This window comes from Zootermopsis nevadensis, unplaced genomic scaffold, assembly GCF_977971745.1.
Source record: "Zootermopsis nevadensis isolate Lab colony 2312 unplaced genomic scaffold, Znev_1.0 Znev_ptg000030l, whole genome shotgun sequence".
Classification (NCBI taxonomy): domain Eukaryota; kingdom Metazoa; phylum Arthropoda; class Insecta; order Blattodea; family Termopsidae; genus Zootermopsis; species Zootermopsis nevadensis.
Genome location: NW_028259162.1, coordinates 19,406,290 through 19,427,250, shown reverse-complemented (window position 1 = coordinate 19,427,250; position 20,961 = coordinate 19,406,290). Strand labels below are relative to the sequence as shown.

At 39.6% G+C, this 20,961-nt stretch overlaps 1 protein-coding gene and 1 long non-coding RNA gene across 4 annotated transcripts in view; one reads left to right on the top strand and one right to left on the bottom strand.

Moving 5' to 3' along the window:
- vtd (RAD21 cohesin complex component verthandi) overlaps positions 1-20,418 on the bottom strand; it is a 28,451-nt gene extending 8,033 nt beyond the window's left edge. Inside the window, exons 1-13 of one of the 3 annotated variants that reach the window (XM_022069582.2) lie at positions 20,111-20,418; positions 19,727-19,914; positions 19,308-19,537; positions 19,047-19,245; positions 16,897-17,065; positions 16,254-16,440; positions 13,209-13,426; positions 10,156-10,376; positions 6,976-7,164; positions 5,572-5,979; positions 4,333-4,506; positions 3,120-3,251; positions 1,553-1,708 (exon numbers count right to left, since the gene is read on the bottom strand). In XM_022069582.2, the coding sequence (XP_021925274.2) occupies positions 1,553-1,708; positions 3,120-3,251; positions 4,333-4,506; positions 5,572-5,979; positions 6,976-7,164; positions 10,156-10,376; positions 13,209-13,426; positions 16,254-16,440; positions 16,897-17,065; positions 19,047-19,245; positions 19,308-19,537; positions 19,727-19,870 (2,427 nt within the window). In that variant the 5' untranslated portion in view covers positions 19,871-19,914; positions 20,111-20,418. The remainder of the gene's footprint in view (positions 1-1,552; positions 1,709-3,119; positions 3,252-4,332; positions 4,507-5,571; positions 5,980-6,975; positions 7,165-10,155; positions 10,377-13,208; positions 13,427-16,253; positions 16,441-16,896; positions 17,066-19,046; positions 19,246-19,307; positions 19,538-19,726; positions 19,915-20,110) is intronic. The other 2 variants (XM_022069584.2, XM_022069583.2) reach the window with 2 other exon arrangements.
- LOC147872210 (uncharacterized) lies at positions 11,755-16,721 on the top strand. Its single transcript, XR_015537863.1, has 2 exons — positions 11,755-11,927; positions 16,086-16,721. It is a non-coding gene; the product is annotated as an uncharacterized LOC147872210 (long non-coding RNA).
- Positions 20,419-20,961: the final 543 nt, after the last annotated feature.

Genomic DNA, 20,961 nt, shown 5'->3' with positions numbered 1-20,961 from the left:
ATTTAATATTTGGAATACAATGTAATTTGTCCTGATACCATCTTTTCTAGCAGTTTAGTTTAGAAAGTGTCAGGGTATAAATTAAAGATGAGGTTTGCATGAGACTCCTATTGAAAATCACTGGAAAGATCATTCCCCGAAGAAGCTAAGGCTAGTCCAGAAAGGCCAGACCTTGGTCAAAAGGACAATCAGGGAAGCAGATGACTATTGCTGGCACTTGGTGTGATCTACAGACATTTTCATTCTGTATGCATGGATGTCCTCCCTCCATATGACAATAAGTTTTGGGTTATCAGAGCTATCCAATATCAGTAGTAAAGAAGGTCACAGATGGGCTATGCAAACTTCGTTATTATAGAACTATCAGCAATGGAAAGGACACAAAATGGCATAATTTCAGGACTCACATCATGGTCAGGGAGAGCGAAACATTCTCCACAAACTTTATTGCAATGGTTGGGATGTATACTAAAAAAATGTTAGGGCAGATTTCCTTAACAATGATTCTAAAGCTGAAACTGAAGCCACTATTCAGGAAACAGACAAGTTCACTGACAGCCACCAGAAAGGCTGCAGTGACGAAGAAGATGATGAGAAAGAAGATGAAACCTGCAGGTGGATTGCAACCTAAGATCTTATTGTGATGCTCTAAAAACACAAAGGATCAACCAGCATTTCCACTAAACCAAAATAATTATGAACTAATTGATAAAATTTACAGAACAAAACAATGGTTAAGAGTCATGCCTCTACATTTGCAGAACACTTTACTCCACAACTGTAAAAGCTAAAGCAGTGTGTATTCTGCAGTTAAACATGTAAAATCCAATTATTCATCATAAATAAATACAAGCATTCCTCAGAGATATTGCGGATCCGGTTCCAGACCACCGCAATAAAGCAAGTTACACAAAATGTTTGCTTTCCCAGTGCATATAAAAGTCATGTTTACACTATACTGTAGTCTATTAAGTGTGCAATAGCATTATGTCTAAGAAAACAATTCAAGAACATTGCGAGAATTACCAAAATGTGACACAGATACACAAAGTGAGCACATGCTGTTGGAAAAATGGCGCCAATAGACTTGCTCGACGCAGGGTTGCCACAAACCTTCAATTTGTAAAAAAAAACAGTATCTGCAAAGCGCAATAAAATGAGGTATGCCTGTACAGTACTGTATTTTTGTGTATCTGTACAAAAACCTTAAATGTAGTAGTCCATGCCTGTATTAAGAAATCTAACTACAATGTAAAAAATTCCACTGAAAAAAAGGAAAAAGTATTATCAATGTTATTTACTACAATATGGTCATGCCAGTTATCCCTCTAATTCAGATATATCACAAAATAAGATGGCAGCAAGAATATGATTTACAAGACACATCATAAGCAAACATACATTTAATCCCCCATGCAGGAAGTCAGCCACAGCAAAACCAGTTCAGTAGCATCATCCTGGTAACAGGTTTTTTTTTCTGAAAATGAAACATCCCAAAGGATCATGCGGCCAAGTCTACAGTAACCAACAACTAATATACTGACTGCCACACCTGTTTCCTGTTGTTTCGATGTACCATTTCCGACAGGAAGAGTTTGTCACTGCGCATGAGCTTGCTCTTTACTATATGGTACATGTGTCCAGCACGCTTGTTGAGAACTCGCTCCTCAAACTGCTCATACGTCTCATCCACTTGCTGTTCCTCAGGCTAAAATCCAAAATCATCATGTTACAGCAATGGTCCCCAACCTTTTTGTGCCTACGGGCACATTTACGAGTTTATGGGATCGTGGCGGGCACCAACCAATTAACAAAGCGAAATTTTCTTTTCTCTGGACAAATAAGATATGGACACCAAATAATACACAAAACAACACGATGTTTAATGATACAAGAAACCATGCAATCAAAAATACGTAATTTTATAAGTACAATTATTATTACTCAAGTGGGAAGTTAGTGCGATGTTTGGCACTGCATTTCATCGACCAGTTTTTCAAATTTGGGAGTGTAGGATGATGTTCCTGCTCGCAAGCAATCGTCAAGATGGATGTCAGAAAGTCGAGATCTGCGCTTTGATTTTATAACGTTCATGGTTCAACGGCCTTCATTATTCAGTATAACCTCTTTCCGTAACAACGCGGGCACCCAAAAAAAGCCTTGGCAGGCACCGCGTTGGGGACCACTGTGTTACAGTGTTGAAGGTAGAGGGTGATCCACTACAAATCACTTTTCCAATCTGCAACTAGCCAATCCTGCAAATTCTCCCATAAAATAGTGCTCTGGGTACGAATAGGGAAGAGAACTTGGTCATTAGACAGTTTATACTTTCATTTACCCAACAACACTTCGTCAACAGCACAAGATAAACAGCAATGAATGGCAAAATGACTTTAAATAACAAATTGCCAAGGATACAGAAAAATGTGGTCATGAGATATTTTAAGGTACTACTCAGTTAAAGTCACCTAAATCGCAGCAGGACAATGGAATCAACACAATGGCCTTTGAGATGGAAGATTTTTGTGCTCTTTGCATGAAGTGCACAGCAAGTTCGCATTATGGGTTAATTGAGTGTCTGTCTGTCTGTCTATCTGTCTGTCTGTCCGTCCATCTGTGCAGTAGATTCAACTCAAGAACCACTGGGCAGATTTGGATGAAATTTGATGTGGAGGCTGTGCTATAACACATTACCTGAAAATTGTACTTTTGAATATCTTACAAGCAGTGGTAACAAAATGGCACTTGAGGAATTTGTGAGGTAAACAATGAGATGCTGCAATATGGTGCCAAAGTGGAAACTATCAAATAAGCCTGATTTAATACCTCTAAATGCATGCTGCAAAGAACGCATGAGGATATTATGCATATTCCAGTATGGAACACACTTTCCAAGCTTGTTCGTTTGAATACAATTACATCAGTTCTCATATGAACAAGAAAGGTTATCCATACCTTGCATTTGTCTGCATGTCCAGGGCTACAATATAACACGCAGTAGTGTGATAACATAATCCACCCTATTCAGTGACGGCAAAAAATCAAAGACCTTCAATGCATAAGACAACAAATACGTGTACTGAATATAACCTGACACAAGCTATGCACACAGCACTGACCAGTCCAACTGATGCTGGGAATTCATAGTCCTCATTCCATGGTGTTGCTACCCCTCTTTCTGAAATGGCACCCGGTGTCTGCGCAGGTGGATGTTGATCATCGTACCCCATGTTGGCCAATAGGGGGTTATTCTGTAACATAACACAATACACCTCGCTACAAAACCCAATTTAATATGATGTTAAAACACACATGGCAATACGATGTCGTAACTTCCATTATTACCTAAATTATGTCGTCACTCTAGTATGTTATGGTAGTGACACCCAAGCAATGCCAACTATTCTGTGAAGATGAGCATGGTCCCAACATGACAATGTGACCTGCTACCATCATTCACATACGAAACTACAAGGCATCAAATGAGCATCGATCTTATCTCACGTCCTACAAAAACAATCCATAACATAAACAATCGCACTTGTCTATTTTGTGTATACATAGGGAGACTATATGGTGGCTGTGACAATACATGGCCTTCTATTAAGCATGATCATTACATCAGCTGTCATCTTTCCTACTGTGTCAGCTGCACTGACAGTGAAACATCATCAACATTATTATTATTATTATTATTATCCCATCTAGTCACCACTTTATGGGGTTTGCACTTCCATGTACCCGAGACAGACCTTGTCCCTATGGTACATAGGGCAGCAGCTATTTCTGGGATACATATTGTCTTTAGCAAGTGCTACATGTATTATATAATTTTATTTTATGACAGCATCTTTTGAATGATGTATGAAGTTCCCAAAATGGCGGTCTTCTGCAGTTCCCTGATGTCATGTTCGCCCAGGATGTTGGCCAAATATTTTCTGAGTGACCTGGAGACAGTTCCTGTTGCTCCCACAGTTATTGGGATTACTTTTGCTTATTATTATTATTATTATTATTATTATTATTATTATTATTATTATTATTATTATCATCATCATCATCATCATCATCATCATCATCATCATCATCATCACCACCACCACCACCACACATACAAGAAACACGAATACACATCACAATCACCCATAAAAGCGAAGTTTTAAGGCCCACCGCTGTGCAAACCAATTTGCTACACAACAGTAGTGACACAGACTTTCCTTGCATCAAATTCAACACAAAATGGAATATCAGTACAGCATTCAAAGGCATAGACCGGCTGGAAAAAATTTTCATATCACAGACTGAAAGGTTCGGCAGGAAAATGGGACTTACGAGGTCGTATCCCATGTTCTCCATGTGGTGTAGCTGCTCTTCTGGCATTGATGCTGGTGTCTGGGGAGGCGCCTGCTCGATAACTTTATTAGCAGGCTGCTGAGGCAGGGATTGCCCTGCTGGTGTCATGGGATGTACCAGTGACTGATCATGCTGCTCCAACAGAGAATGCACCTGGCAACAAACCAACAACGATCAAAACTTGTTCAGGACCAAAACAAAAAACTGCTGAATGATTAGTGAACATAACATCAGTACATAGCAACCTCACAAAGTGCAAGAGGATGCCACAGCAAACACCAAACATTACAGAAAACACATCTGAAACTGGGTTCATATTGAAAACTCACCAATTGCTGTGGGGGGAAATAAATATGCTGATATTATTCTTTTAAGTACAGTATTTAACCTTTATCTTACTTGCGTTCCTTGTCGGGAACGTAAGTTGAGTACTCAGCCCTACGAACGTTCCTTGTGCAGAACATAAATACTTGCAACACTGTAAGGAGACTTGGCTACGTCTTTTGGCCTCTTTTAGGGGCTGCAAATATTGAATCACTTTCCCTACAGTTCAGACAAGTTCAACCTGAGCTGTCAACCCAGAAACTATAACCATAAAGCAATAAACTTTGTTTATGTCAAGTGGGTTTCGACTTCATTTTCAGACCCCTATTCAAAGTTATGCACATTCCTCAGCATGATGGGTGAAAAGAATGTGTATCCACTGAAGTAGAGGAAAACAAAATTTTCTGTGTGGTCAGTAGTTTACAACCATGGCTTCTACCATGTTGACTGAGCTTCCAAAAAAGAAAGTAAAATTACTAAAGCCTGAAGAAATACTAGAAGTTATTTTGGACACTGATATTAAATGCAATTTTAAAAAAACTGTTCGCATAAATACGGCCTTTATTTCGTCATTTTATCATGTTTACTATTCAAGTTTTTCCGTAGAGCGTGAACAAAAATTTAAATACCAACAAAAAAAACTCTGTAGGGCTGCTACAACTTTGCCATTTAAATGCCCGTCATTTAAAGGTTAAATCAATGCTACAAGATTTCAAGCAAGGAATATGAATGATGTAATGTCTGCAGTTGTTTCCCAGTAACAAAAAAAACAGAGGAAATGTAGTGGCATGTAAGATGTGACATCAACATTGCAACTGCACAAGGTTTTTGCATCATCTGTACATAACCTTCCATAATCAATAACAATCAAGCAAAATCACAAATGCTGTCTACCTGATCTGGAGGTATCTGTGGCATCTCCACATCCATGGGGAGTGGTGTAGATGGCATGGGGGTAGCAGGGGGTACTAGACCAGGTGTAGTGGGACGCAAACCTGGAGTTGATGGTGGCAACCCTGGAGTTGGGGGTGGAACTCCTGGGGTTGGAGGAGCTAGTAAGGGAACAGAAGCTGGAGCAGAGGTAGGCACCATGCCTGCCAACTGAGCAGCATCAAGAGACTCAGCACCAAGCGTTATCATGTCAGGCACCTCTGACTGTAATAAGGGTTGTTGTGGTATGGGAGGGGGCATGAACTGTTGTGGGGTGGCAGGTGGGGGGAGAGGAGTAGGAGCCATAAACTGCTGCAGTTCCACCTGATCCTGGGGGAGGTCTCCCTGCTGTTCTGCCAGTTTCTTGTTAACCTTGACAGAAAAAAATATGCCAGCCAGTGTAACAGAAGTCAATATATAAAGTACAGCACTACATAATAATTCTGGAGCTTGCCACTAGCACTATGTTCGATCCACACCATCCACTGCAGAACCCAGAAACATATTAAGGTGACTTCACATCCTAACAGTCGCATTCTGCTGCAAGTAGGCCTACATAAATAGCATTCTGAAAGCAGCGTACTTACATAAGTTCTGCATACCGATTACGAATTCCATGAACTGAGGAATTTAACCTGAAAACCATATCTTCATGTGTTCTGTGCACAAAGAGAATGGTCACATTTTTTAAACTGCATGTTCCAGAACTACTAAACACATTTCAATGAAATTTAGTATTTCTGGGGTTCTACATCAACTCCTCAAAGCCCAGTTGTAACTAATGTACCACATATTTTATTCAGATAAACATTACCGTGTGTGGAAGAGTGAGTGGAAAATTGCATGGTATTCTTACACAACTTCTAATATTCGCAAATGACAGTGCATTAGAATCCATTCTTTACAAGCAAACGACCATGCACAATTTTCTGTGTGCCCTCAAGTACTAACCACTTCCACCCACAACAGACGTATGTACCTCACACATGTGCAATAACCTATGTTAGGGTCTGGTTCTAAATGCCACAACCAGAATGTCTGGACTTCCATCATACAGAACAGCTGATCATGTTTTTCATTGTTCAAAATGGTGAACAATGTCGATGAGGTCAATCCATTCCATCTGCCTATTTCACTTTTTGACAATCTGCTGACTTCACACAGACAAATTACTCCAAGCTTCCTATTACAACAAACACTTCCACTTCATTGTCCTAATTATGAATGAACACCCTTTCACTCTAACAGCACTAAGAAAAATCCAAAATAAAATCAACTCCCATTCAATTGACAAGTGGCACAATACCACTTTAGAAAACATGCATTATAAATGTAAAATCAGGTAATCTGCAATGACAGTGTACCAACCGTAGCATCATCATGATCTGGTAGCTTCCTCTTGCGAACGACACGCTTTCCACTCATGGTCACCTCCACCTGCGCCTCTCCCTCAGCTTCCTTCACTTGCTCCAGAGCAAGATCATCTTCATTCTCATCCCCAGTCAGGCCAAAATCATAGTTCTCTGCAGCTCTACTTGTCAGATGGCGCTGATAAATCTGAACACATTATAAATTAAAGCTCAATTACTTCATGTGCTGCATCACTGCACTCCCTGGTTTGATGTACTTCGTATATGTATCTAATACAGGTAGCCGTCAATTTGCGCCGATTCAGAATAACGCTGATTTTGAAACCAGCAAGTCAAAAAGTGGAAAAAAAAAAAAAAAAAAAAATATATATATATATATATATACTTTACTATTATTTATAATGTTTTACAATGTATCTCGTACTGATTCTTAATTCTTACATAGCTGATTTTGAATAAAGATTATAAATACAGTCATTTCCGCATTTAAGTAGGTTTCGTTAACGCAAATTTGCTCTAATGAGATTGCTGAATTGGTAAAAGCTGTTTGTGAAATGCAAACTTTTGCATATGCGAGTTTTCTCTTTTGCAATTTCATTCCTGACGCTTTAAACCTTCAAAGGACTAATTTAATCTCTGCGGAGGTACCAGGGTTATTTTTACTACACGATTTTCTATAGGTCGGCACCTTACATGAATGCAACAATCGCGTAACAGCAGAGATGACTGTACACATCAATCACAAGAAAGAATCGCAGTCAATCGCGGGGACCAACAAATTGCCGACTTACTCTGCAAAGCAAAGGCTGATACATAACAATTCGTTAAGTTAATGACTAAAAAATCAAATCAATATTAAGATACTTTTTAGTGATACAATCTCAAAAATCTGAGGCTCACATATAACTATGACAATTTAAAAGACACATTGCTGAAACACAAAAGTGACAGGTGATAAAAACCAGGTTCATCATTTTGAACAGGATACACAGCACCACAAATGTTACCAATAGAGAAAAAATTCAAAACCCAACAACCTGCTCAAAAGTTCATGCATTCTGTGCTCTGAGACAGTCACTGGGTGTTGTTTTTATTTTAGAGTGAGAAGGGGAGGGTATCACTAGCTCTGAATGGTTACGTTGAGACACTGCAGGAACTACAGGCCCCTATTTTTTGGATTCACCAAGTACAATTTGTGAAGACATTTTCTTCCAACATAATAACGCTAGACCACACATAGGCCACCAAACAGAATAAAGCACAAAGTTGGGAGGTAACTGTACTGCCACACCTTACTCACAGCCTGGACCTAGCGCCCTGAAACCGTCACATTTTGTCCTTAAAGAATATATTTCATGGACAGAAATTTGATGATAATGACTCCATGACAATAACTGTAAAGAAATAGTCACATAATACTTTGTATAAATGTATGACCTTATTCAACACTAAATCAAGTTCAATGAAAAAGATTTTGATAACATGGGAAAATACAGAATAAATTTATCCGAAACTGTACAAAATTTGAAATACATGTGACCGAAAAGTCATATACAACCTTCTTCTGACACATGTTCTGTTTGTCAAACAATAAATTACACTCAAATCATGAAACATTACATAAAATTTTGGAAATGTTATCTACTATAAAAATTTGTGATTTCGTCGTCGTCAATAAATTACGTCATCAAACAATGTTACGTTATATTTGTTTACTCGGCATTGTTGTACCAACACAACAATGACGAAGGGGGATTAGTTTAGTGTCTTACTCAAGATTTTAAAACGCAACCAACTCCCCCGAAGTCAAGTGTTTTAACCCACCATTCGGGGGGGGTTGGTTTAGTTTCTTACTCAAGATTTTAAAACGCAACCGACCCCCCCCGAACGGGAGGTTGGTTGCGTTGCTTCCGAAAGGAGCGCTCTGCTCTAGTATGCATAAAGTGATGCATGCATTCACTCTTTTCCTCATGTTTGACACAACTTGGCAAACAGTTCCTGTGTCAAGGAAACGGTTCACCAGACAAGATACCGTCAATTTGTTTGACACAGGAGACTTGAGAAATGTATCTCTAAACTCATTCTGGCAAGTTAAGTACGAATGAGATGCCAGGTAGTGTTTGACAATGAACACTTCCTGCATTTGTGAAAAAGACTTCCTTGTATTTCGACCACTGAAAAACAACTGAAGGACTGGCTGAAGCAGATAACATGACGTGACCTGCGTGGGCTATTATACAGTCACAGCAGTACTGTCTGTTTATTAATCCAATCAAACTGTTCTGAACTCCAACCAGTAACAAATATTTTCATATGGATAGCATAACTTTACAATCACCCCATATACACCGTTAAAGAATTCTTTACAACAGGAAGCATTACTTTGAGGGCAATGATCTAACTGCTAACATGCTTCTACCAGCAGAGCAATTTTAACTCCAAATCACTATGGGACCTTGGATTTCACAATCATAGTTTTGACTCCATCAAGGTGACAGATGGGGAAGGCATGCAGAAAAAGCTAAACTAGAATTGTGTCTTCTCAAACCTAAGACACCTATTTCTCAGATTTAACATGTGAATTCAGTCCTCGGTGGTTTCTGAATTAAAGATTTACTACATATACTTCTTCTTCTATGGCTCTCTGGTCCGTATTCGGTCCATGGCCTCCTAAATTCTCCTCTACCATTCGGTCCTCTGTTAGGTCCGTCTGTCCGAGGCTTTGATTAAGGTTTCGAAACATCTTCCTTTTTACGGTGCAAGGTTGTTAGCCTTGCGACCAACCCCCAACCTGGAGGACCAGGGTACCTGTCTTAGTCTGACCTCTCTCCCTCGACCAATCTGGCTAGGGAGGCCCTACCAGTCAGCTATGCTACCGCCAGCATAGCTCTTGGGGTCACTGAGGTGCTCAAGCCCCACCACCATAACAAGGTACTACTATACTTAAATATTTATCATTGGCTTTGTGAAATTACAAATTGAATGGGCTATTCAAACTGGCCCATACTGGAAGTGGAAATGTTTTGTACAGAATAAGAAAAGAGGAAGGAACCAACAGGGACAGTCATTAACAACCTTACCAATCAATTCAGGTGTCACTTATAATTTTGTCTCAACAAGGATGACCTACCCTTCACCACCAAGCAATTAATTTTTATAATTTACAATGCATTTTCACCTTTGAAAGTGCTCTGGCTGGAATTGGGCGACCTGGTAATGCAAACAGCTTCTCTACACCACCAGTCTCCTTCCAGTGCATCAGCCTCTTTGTAGGAGGAGCAAGATCCAACGTTGTCACAATATCACTTGTGTCCGACAGTTGAGCCTTCATTTCCTCACCTGATATGTTTTTGATTTCATCAACAATAAGCTTACGCTTACGTTTTGTCTTTGTAAACCCTGAAACCCAATAAAGGAAAAATAAGAGAAATGAAACAGAGCACAAATGCGTGAGTCCTGTCCTGCCACTCCTCTCAAGAGAACAAAAGGCAGAGTTTTTACAGTGTGACTTTTTTATCACGTAAGTAACACTCTAACAATTTGCACCACTAATTTAAAACATCACATTATCTTTGCAAATAATGCTCCTTGCAACTTTTTAGCTCCTACCACAAAAAATGTACTCCACATTCTACTTATTCCAAATTTCATATCAGCACTTCACAACACATACATTAGCATGGAGATATACATACAATTTTTCTGCCATTTTTGGGGACAAAATAGAATTATCATCTGTTCTAATGCAGAATAATTACCAGAACACACTATTTGCTCATCTCCATACTCACCATCTACGTACATGGTTATTCAATAAAGCAGCCATATCTACTATAAAAATTTGTGATTCCCCGTTGTCTTCAAGAAATGACGTCATCAACAATGTCAACTATAAACAAACTCGGCATTGTTGTGGAACACAACAATGCCGATTACAACACAACAATGTCGAGTAAACAAATAACGCTTCACTACCAAGCCAGTCGCATTATCACTGCTACAGAAGCAGCACGTCGCATTATTAAAAATTGACCGACAGTTGGCCTAAAACATCAGAAAAGTGAAAGAAGAAGTTATCAACTATTTGAAGTACCAAATCCAACTGCAACAAGGTAAAGTGATACTAATAATCCTACTCATATATACTCGATATATTACGATTACGAAAACTATTATGATCGATTTTAAGACGAAGATTTGCAAGGGTGGGGTTAGACGTAGAAAGTTGACTGACCAAGAACAATTGTCCTCTGAATAGCGACGTAGGAACTTAAAAACCTGACCTATCTAACAAATAAAAGAAAAGCGAAGGGAAATCCACATTGATAAACGTAGGAAAACGTATTCAATAAGAACAGAAGGGGAAAAAGCAGACAAAGATTTGTAAGGGTGGGGCTGGACGTAGAAAGTTGACTGACCAATAACAGTTGGCCTCTCAACAACGACGTGAAGAAGTAAAATATCAGATAGAGACAGGTTAGTTTAGTGTGTTACTTAAGATTTTGAAACACAACTAACCCTCCCCCGAAGGGGGGGTTATTTAAGTTTTTAAAACGCAACCAACTCCCCCGAATGGGGGTTGGTCAAGTGTTTTAACCCCCCATTCGAGTTTAGTTTCTTACACAACATTTTAAAACGCAACCAACCCCCCGAGGAGCTCCGAAAGGAGCGCCCTGCTCTAGTCTACTATAAAAATTTCTGATTCCCCATTGTCGTCATCAAAAAATGATGTCATCAACAATGTAACCTTATACTTGGCAATGTTGTGGAATACAACAATGCCGAGTACAACACAACAATGTCGAGTAAAAAAATAATGCTTCACAACAAAAACTATCAAACCAGTCGCATTTTCACTGCTACAGAAGCAGCACATCTCCTCCGAACAACGACATAAAACTATTTAAGAAATGAAGAAAAGTGAAAGAAGACGTTACCAACACCGACAAGGTAATCTGATACTAATAATAATACTCATTCAAGTCATACTGCTCATTCAAGGGTTAAAACACTTGAATTAAACACTAAACTAACCCCCGATGGAGGGGTTGTTGGTCATGTGTTTTAACCCCCATTCGGGGGGGTGGGGAGAGTTTAGTTTCTTACTCAAGACCAACCCTCCTGAATTGGGGTTTGGTTGCGTTTGAAACACTTGACCAAGCCCCCATTCGGGGGGGGGGGGGTTAGTTTAGTTTCTTACTCAAGGGTTAAAACACTTGAATGAGACACTAAACTAACCCCCTCTTCGGAGGGGGGGTTAGTTTAGAGTCTTACTCAAGACCAACCCCCCTGAATTGGGGTTTGGATGCGTTTGAAACACTTGACCCTCTTCGGAGGGGGGGTTAGTTTAGTTTCTTACTCAAGGGTTAAAACACTTGAATGAGTGTTACTTAAGAAACGCAACCAACCCTGTCGGGGGGGGGGGGGGGGTTGTTTTTTTAAAACACTTGACCACCACCCCCTTTCAGGGGGGGGGTCAAGTGTTTTAACCCTCCATTCAGGGTGGTTAGTTTAGTTTCTTACACAAGGTTGGATGCGTTTTACAAACTAAAGGAGCGCTCTGCTCTAGTTAATAACAACAATCAACAATGTCTGTGTCGGGTTGAAAATGAAATTCCAGCTACTTTAGATGAAAATCAATGTGAATAATGACAGCTCAGAGTTTCCTTCACATTTAAAATGTTATCATATCCTGTAAGCACCTAAGAGAAAATCCGAGTGAAATTTATAAATGTTGGGTGACAAGTTTGGGAAAAATAACAATTAAAACCACACACACATTTTGGGACATGTCCGGTAAAAAGCACGATACTGATATCACCTCCTCTGTACACAAAATTTCTTAAACCTGGAGATGGCTATCTGCTCGGATGTTGCGCCATGTTTCTGGCAGAAGCTTACCTACAATTCTCACGCCCTTGCTGCCTTCAACATCAGGGTGATGAGTAAGCCGTGCATGTGCAAATGGTTAGCGTTATAGGAGACTAACAGTCAAGGTAGAGCCTTGGACTAACCAGTGGGGACGTGTCAGAATCAGGTGAGGGCCTGGGAACCTCTAGGAACAGGGAGGCATGCCACAGCCTATCCAGCAGGAGGGGCAAGGGCATGAGAGGGAGAGAAAGAAAAGAGGTCTGAGAACCTCAAATCCCTTTTCCTAAACCTGGTTATTTATGACTTATCTGGCTAGCCAAGTAAGGATATGCGAACATCCTTCAAATACACATTTCACACCTCTCAGTGCTGAGGCATCCACAGGGGCAAGGGCAAAGCTCTCCTCCTCATTCTGAAGTAACGTTGTTTGTTCGTGTGCAACGCTGCCAGGCTGCTCCTCAATTTGGTCTTGAAATGCTGGCTCTACTGGAGGTGGGACCACTGGTTGTGGCTCTGGTGGTGGCGGCTCTGAAACAAGGCCTTGTGCAGGGGTGGCAGGACGTGAGTCTGCATCCACACTGCAATCACATTACAACATTTTAAATGTGGTAAGGACAATAATAGTCACTTACATCTATATACATAACAACCAAGTCCACATGTCCATCCTTCCACCCATCCAATTGTTTCTCCTAAGCAACACATCAGAGAAAAATTTATAAAAATAAATCAATGTAAATTATTAACATCTTTCTATTTAAAAAATTAGGCTCAGAAGTGTCCAAGGAACACATCACTGCACTTCTCCAAAATGATGAACCACACAAGAAAGTGGTAAATACAAAATGGGGTGCACATAGCCACAAGAAACCAAAATCATCAGCCAGTGCAATGTTAGCACAACAGGTTTAGTAATGTTGATCACAAATATTTGAGAAAACAATCATGTAAGGTAGTCAGACCTAACTGCATAAATAGAATCACCAAAATGAGACTACAATAACTCTAGTAATTACGTCACCAGAGGATTAAGCAGAGAGGAGAATGGAGGATAACATATATGAGAACAGACAAGAACAAGTAGAGAACAAAGATATGTGTAATGTAACATCTTGACAAACCATGCATTCACAGTAGACCACACTAGAGGGCAGTTAGGGCAAGCACCGGCAACAGATTCCCCTGCCACTAGGTACCACTAGGACTGCAAATGACTGAAAAGAAGCGAAGCCATAGAACCAAGAGGGTCACAAGCCAAACACCCACAGAAAGCTGCTGGTTGCTAACCATTTATTGTACATGTGAAAATCTGGTTCTGACTAGCCAATGTGTGAGAATGTTAGGGGAATTTTAATGGAACTGATCAGGCATAGGGTAGACAAACCATGGTCATGAGACACACAGCACCTGACAACATAAACGTGGAATATGATTCACTAACTGTAAATAGTAACCACGTATTGTATACATGAACACAGAGAGGCAGGCATTTCATTTCAAAGGACATGTGACCCTTACCACACCTCCAGGGCTACACCAGCTACCAAATGTAGGATTCCCTTCATTAGGGTTTTCTCTCCCTAAGGGTAAATAGGGGATGGTGGCAGTACTACCCAGCGCAGACAGTAAGGGGGTTAAAGCAGTGGAGTTCACACTTCCCCTGTTCAATCATGTTAAGACAAAAGTTTTTGGCAACAGCAGGGTGGTCAAATCCCACTTCACATGGTGGCACCAGTCTGATCGCACTTTGACCAGGTGGCTATGGAACTTCAAACCCTATGTAGATCACTAAGAAACAACCATGGAAAAATTACAAAACTTTGTTCAATTTTTAAAAATACTCAAATGGTGCATTTCTCCTGACTACCATACCAAATGGTGTGTCACAGGAATACATGATCCAAAAGGTGCACTCTTTGAATACAATGATGTTCCAAAGGTGTTCAAGTTGCACAAATGTGATCCAAGGCCATTCTTGCTAAAATAGTGTTGGCAATAACCTTAGGCCATTCTTTCATGAATGCTGCAACAAGAATGGTGGAATCACATAGGTGTCCAGGCCTAGTGGCTAAGGCGCTGAAGATGTGGACCATGGGGCAAAGCTCCTGGAGCAACAATGGCTTGGGGAATGGCCCCAATGAAGAAGCATGTATCCTGGGGAAGGGCCTGGGCAGTAAAAGACCTAGCGGCTGAATAGTCCTGATTTGGAGTAGGCTGGGGCATTACGAGGGGTTGATCCAAAGTGTGAAACTCCCTGTGGTTTAGCCCCATATGTGGCAAAGCCCCTTGGAACTCATCTAATACAGCTAGGGTCCAGGGATGTCCATAGCAGCAAAGGCAAGGCCAAGAGACAATGCCACTAATGGCAAGCCTAAAGGAGAAAGTACAAAGTGAGGCAGCCCACAAGAGGTAAATGTCTGTGGGGACCAGTAGAGGTCCAATCTGAAGCCATGCAAGGGCAGAATATGGATTTCCAAAGCCCTGGTAGGCCAAGCACAGGACAGAAATCTCGAGGAGGCAGAGCGTGAGGAAAAGAAAATGCAGGAGGCTAATCCACAACAAAGCAAAGGGGAAGGGCCTAGGTGATAAAGCCCAGAAGGTTAAAAAAAGTCCTGGTTGAGACTAGAGATGGGGGGAGATCCCAAGAACTGGCCTAGAAAAGTGGGCAATGAAGTACCTCTGGGGCAGTCCAAGTCCTCATAGGGCATGGATTAATTAACTAACATGATATGGGAGAAAAAGGGATGTCCGACACAGTGAAGGCAGGGCCAACAGACAACAAAAATTACAGTAGCAAAAGGGACAATGACAACAGGTATACGATAGAATAACATCATCAACAGATCCCCACTGTCATGCAAACTAAGCTAGAAACGGAAAACAAAATATGAAGTATCAAAAAAATGTTTCTCTTGGAGACCCAACTCTTGAAAATTACAGATTTATTTTAATTAGAAGATTTGCACAGGGGTGTCCAAAATGTGGCCTGTTAGTCTTGGACTTTTGGTCCGTCTCATTTATGAAACAACCTATTCCTCTATTCCCCCAAGTATGTATTTTAAAACTGCCCTCAGAAATCTTCTCATATCCTAAAAGACTTCCTGTTCTCTTGATATTGTTGTATAAAATCTACAATTGCTTATATTTTAAGTTCTTTACCTTCATTATTTTATGTTCCCCATTTTACTGAAAAAACAAACTTAAACATTGTTCTTCTTCTTGTTGTTGTTGTTATAGCTATGGGGGTGAGCTGTCTGTCTGTGTTTCTGGTCTGCTAAGAGGCCCATTATCCATTCCACAGATGTTACATGAATGAATACAGAGTGGTAGTGGAATGATAATTTATACACAGTTTGCACCTCATTCATGCACCCAACATGGATGTATGTACTGAGTAAATCTTACCTCTGTCCCCCAACAGATGGTGGACCCCCAAAGTGATCCCCTATATCATCATCACTGTCATGGACAGCGGCATCTTCTAAAGGCTTCTCTGCTTCCTCCGCTTGCTGAATTGAACTCGATTCAGCAGCTGCAATTTCAGCTGGCATCGGGGCATCATCAAAGAGGCCCCCTTCAAACAGTCCCCCAGCTATCAACATGAAACATAGTCATCTCCAATGCACAATGATTGCTGATACAGGAATGGTATTGCATATTCACACTGAACCACAAAAGTTGAGGCTTCGAAACCATAACTACAAATATTCATGCTGAGATGTCACAGGGCCAAAAATCTGTTACTTTTGAAAGCACAGATAATGAAAAATAACGCATTATGTTGTAGAAATATTAGGCTTTTCCAAGAATTACATAAAATAATGAAAATATGGCCTGTACCCACACAAGTACAATACACGAGCAGTTTGTGAAGGTGGTCTACGAATAAATGCCAGGTTAGAGACCAGACAAAATAAAGATCCTTCTGTTTGCCTTTCCCTTCCCAAGCCCATTCCTGTGATCATAAAAGGTAAGATATTCTTCACCCACCCTATTAAGAACATACAAAAAACCAGAATCCAAACCAAACTGAACTTGAGAACAGCACCTGTGATATCCTGATCCAAATTTCCTCCAAATCCATCGTCCCGTATCGGCGTATCAATCTCCAGAGCTAACCGTGATGACTGGCCTCCTGATGTAGACGGCTGTGGCTCCTTATCTTTGTCCAGGGAAATATGATCAACGGGCGGACCATCACTGAACAATAGGTTTGTCTGCAGAAGCACATAATGGCTGTCATATACGCAAAATAAATATTCAGCTTTTACTGAGATTTTTGGCTGTGCTTACATACTACGTACCAAACATACTGTATTCTTCATAATGACTGATACTAGCTATAACCTTCCCTCATCCCCCAGGGAGCACAGATGTCTCTTCTTTCTTGTTATTTTGTAAAGGATGGTACAGCGAGGTCTGATGCTGGTGTGCCAATAGGCCAGTGGAGGTCATGAGACAATAGGTCAGGGCATGTAAGGGGCTGAACAACTTTGAGGGAAAAAGCTTTCTAGTCGATCAGGTTAAACATGGCTGAAGATGGGTAATGTAAAAAGGAGGTGACTGCTGTTTTGCACTGGAGACAGGATAATTGGTTCACAATAGGGCAAAACACTTTATTGTTGAAGTTTGGTATCATAAGTAATCCAGTTTTTCAAATTTTGTATCAAGAAGAAACCTGCATCACAGTTATTCACACCTGGACAATTAATTTAGATTACCTGTTGTCAAGTTGTAAGGCCTAATTGATTAAACAATAATGAAACCGTATCACTCAAATGCTGTCATTACATACACCACGTAACACCCATCTTTTTTATGCCACTTTCAGAGCGAGTCACACCACTCTAGTTACATAACCCTACTCAACACTGGCCCACTACTGCTATTACATCTCTTCCTCTTTTGAAGTTTGAACTCCCAAATCTCTAAAAGACCGGTGCTACGTAATATATTTAAGGACAGAATTTTAGCAGTGCTGTTTCAACATCATAGGCCTCAAGACTTGACAACACTCATACACTGATACAGAGTGTGAAATACTGGATTAATTGCAACACCAGACAATAAGAATAAAGTATTTTTCCCAGAGTAAACCAGTTCTCCTGCCTCCAACACAAACAGCAGTCATCTATTTTTTACATTACTCATCTTCAGCCATGTATAACCTGACCTTATAGAAAGCTTTTTCCTCTAAAAGCTGTTCAGCCCATTACACGCCCTGACTTACCGTCTCATGAACAAGAAACAGAGACAGCAGGGCACATTAATGGTTGAGAAATGGTTATATTGCACAACTGAATCTTCATGTTCTAATACCTAAGAGAGAAAGAGATCAATCTTTGGCTGAAATCCACTGAGTAGAAAACAAATCAACTGTGACAATAAAGTACCAAATTTGTTCTAAATTTTCTAAAGTAAAATACAGCGTATCAAGTTTGCCCCAAAAGATGTATAAAAAACTATTCATATAGGAAATTCAACATTAATTTTACAGATGTTAAAAATAAAATGATTTGCTCAAGGCCTATACTGTTTGCACTGAACTTTACAGTTCTGAGGTTATGTTTTTTGTTACATAAGTCTGTCATCTGCTGGGCATTAAAAAATGAAAACATTTCTTCAAACCACAACCTGGAACTAAAACTAATTCAGCCATGTTGAAACAACAACAATATTGGGAAAATAACAACATTATTACTATTAGCTGTCTTCACACAATAAATCAGTATTCCAAGATAAAACATTTCATTACAAGTCTGTTTATTATTTTACTAGCAACATGTGAAACAGATTTTCCATCATCACCATGCAACTATATTACGTTTTCATAACAAAACATAAGCATAAAAAATTTATCTAAAACCTTGTTTCATGTATTACTATAAAATCATAATGTAGTTAATGGGAATCATTCCTTTGGTTAAAATGTATAATACAGGATCACTATATACGCTTTCTCTGGCTTCCTGTTGAATCCTGGGATGTTCTAAATGTTCAAAATTTTACAAGATATCCAGTTCCTTCTCACCCTTTTAGTTTTCTCTCTGAACTTAACTTACATTCATTTAAATTAAAAGCTTCTTTCTTTCTTTCAATACCAAATCTCACTTTTTTCTCCCCACCTTGCTTACATTCAACCACCTTAAGTTTCTTTCCTTATATGACTACAAAAACATGCATAAAACTTTGTCATACTTGCTCAAGTGAGGGCTCCAGATTAGAAACATTTCTCATCAGCTCTGGGGGTTCTGTGTCAAAACCCATATCTCCAAAGCCTTCATCACTTGCAACTAGGTTGATGTTGCCATAGTCTTCTCTCATAGTTATCTCCTCTGCACGGGACTGATTTAAACTGAACTGAGCCTCAATGTCCACATCACTGAAACCCAAGTAGCTACAATAAACATTTAACCAATTGAACTACTTCAATATCATTTCAAATCTATATAAACTTACTTAAGCTCTGGCATAGCTGTATCAAAATCATGAAACACCTCTGGCAAAGTAATTGCATTAACGGCTGCTTCTCTATGCTCTTCTGGTAGGTCCACCATCCCTGGTCTGAAGGCCATTTTTATCTTCACAAATGCTTCATTGCAGTCAGCCAATAGATATTTGGCTTTCCGTGAATAAATTCGCACTACTCCCAAGAGTAAATGACCTGATGTTCGTAGTGCCATCTTAACCTATAAAACGGGTACACTCATACAATAAGGTCTTGACATAAGAACTGCAATTTAAAAATGCGAAAAATTACACTGTAAAGCACACTTATATGCAAACAGCATGTTACTACACATAGAGTAAATAATTTTACTTCAATATTCAAAACAAAACATATTACATTATATTCACAAAACATGGAGAAAACCAACCTTTGGTTGCAAAATACCATCAACTGACTTTTCTATATTTGTTTCAAAAACATGTGCCTTTGTGAGCTTCTTGTCCCAATGAGCAGCCAGCCAGATACGGGCCAGAGGGCCCTTCTTTGCCAACACAAAGTGGGCGTAAAACATAGTGGCTGTAAATATTACACTTGGAAGGTAAACTCCAAATCGACCTGAAATGTGATTGAGAAATTAGCGAGCACAATATAATAAAATATTATTACAATAAATCTTAGGGAACACTTATTTCTTAATAATCATCTGGTTACTGTCACATTGACCTCTGGTCAAATCGTTCGTAAAACGCAAAACAAGCAACATATTATTTTTAAAGAGTTTACCAATATACTGCATTAAAGGCATACTTACTCACACGACTGGAAATCTACAGCCGTGACAAATGCAAGGACATTAGACTGGAATAAGTTTTTTGGCGCCTTTCTACGTCAGTTCCCAATGTGTCGAATTGAAACGTATAATAAATGCTTACATTCATGTGTACGGCGACGAATAACTTTGCCTATCACTTAGAATGAAACACGTCTTATAACAACTTCTCTTGTACTACCTTACATCCAAATACTCAAAAATTTCCATTACAAATCACTAGAATTTCCCTTCTATTGTAAACAAACGTACTTTAAAATGGCGTCTGTCTTATCTCAGTACAAGTTGGCGCGCATTTTAAAAATTGGGTGCGTCGTTCTTGTTCATGATATGTGTATATGTATTGCCAATTCAACATACTTATATACCCATATAATGATTGTCTATCACACAAAATTATAATTGATATTAATCTTTCTTTTACACGTACTATAACAAATCTTTAAAATAATCTCCCCTTCGTGTTCGATGATTTGCAGTGATTGTACAGGTTCTGACACTGAGTAATGCGTTAAGTGTGCCTGTTTCAGAATTCTTAGGTGTATACAATCTAGGACAAGACTTCCTTCTCACAGACAAACATGCGTCAACAATCGTCTGCAGATTTTCAGGTTTCAACTGTAGGTGGAAACTCCGTCTTGGATATTTTATGCTAAAAATCATAAACTGCAAGATTGTTAAGTCGTAGTTCGCAGTTAGCTGGAGTTTCGAGTAACAGTTTCAAAAATAAACGTGCCGACCAGCCTTGAAATAAATGAGCACTATTTTTATGTAAAGTTGTTATCGTTGTTACTTAACGATAACTTTACAATTTTGCATAATTAAACGACATA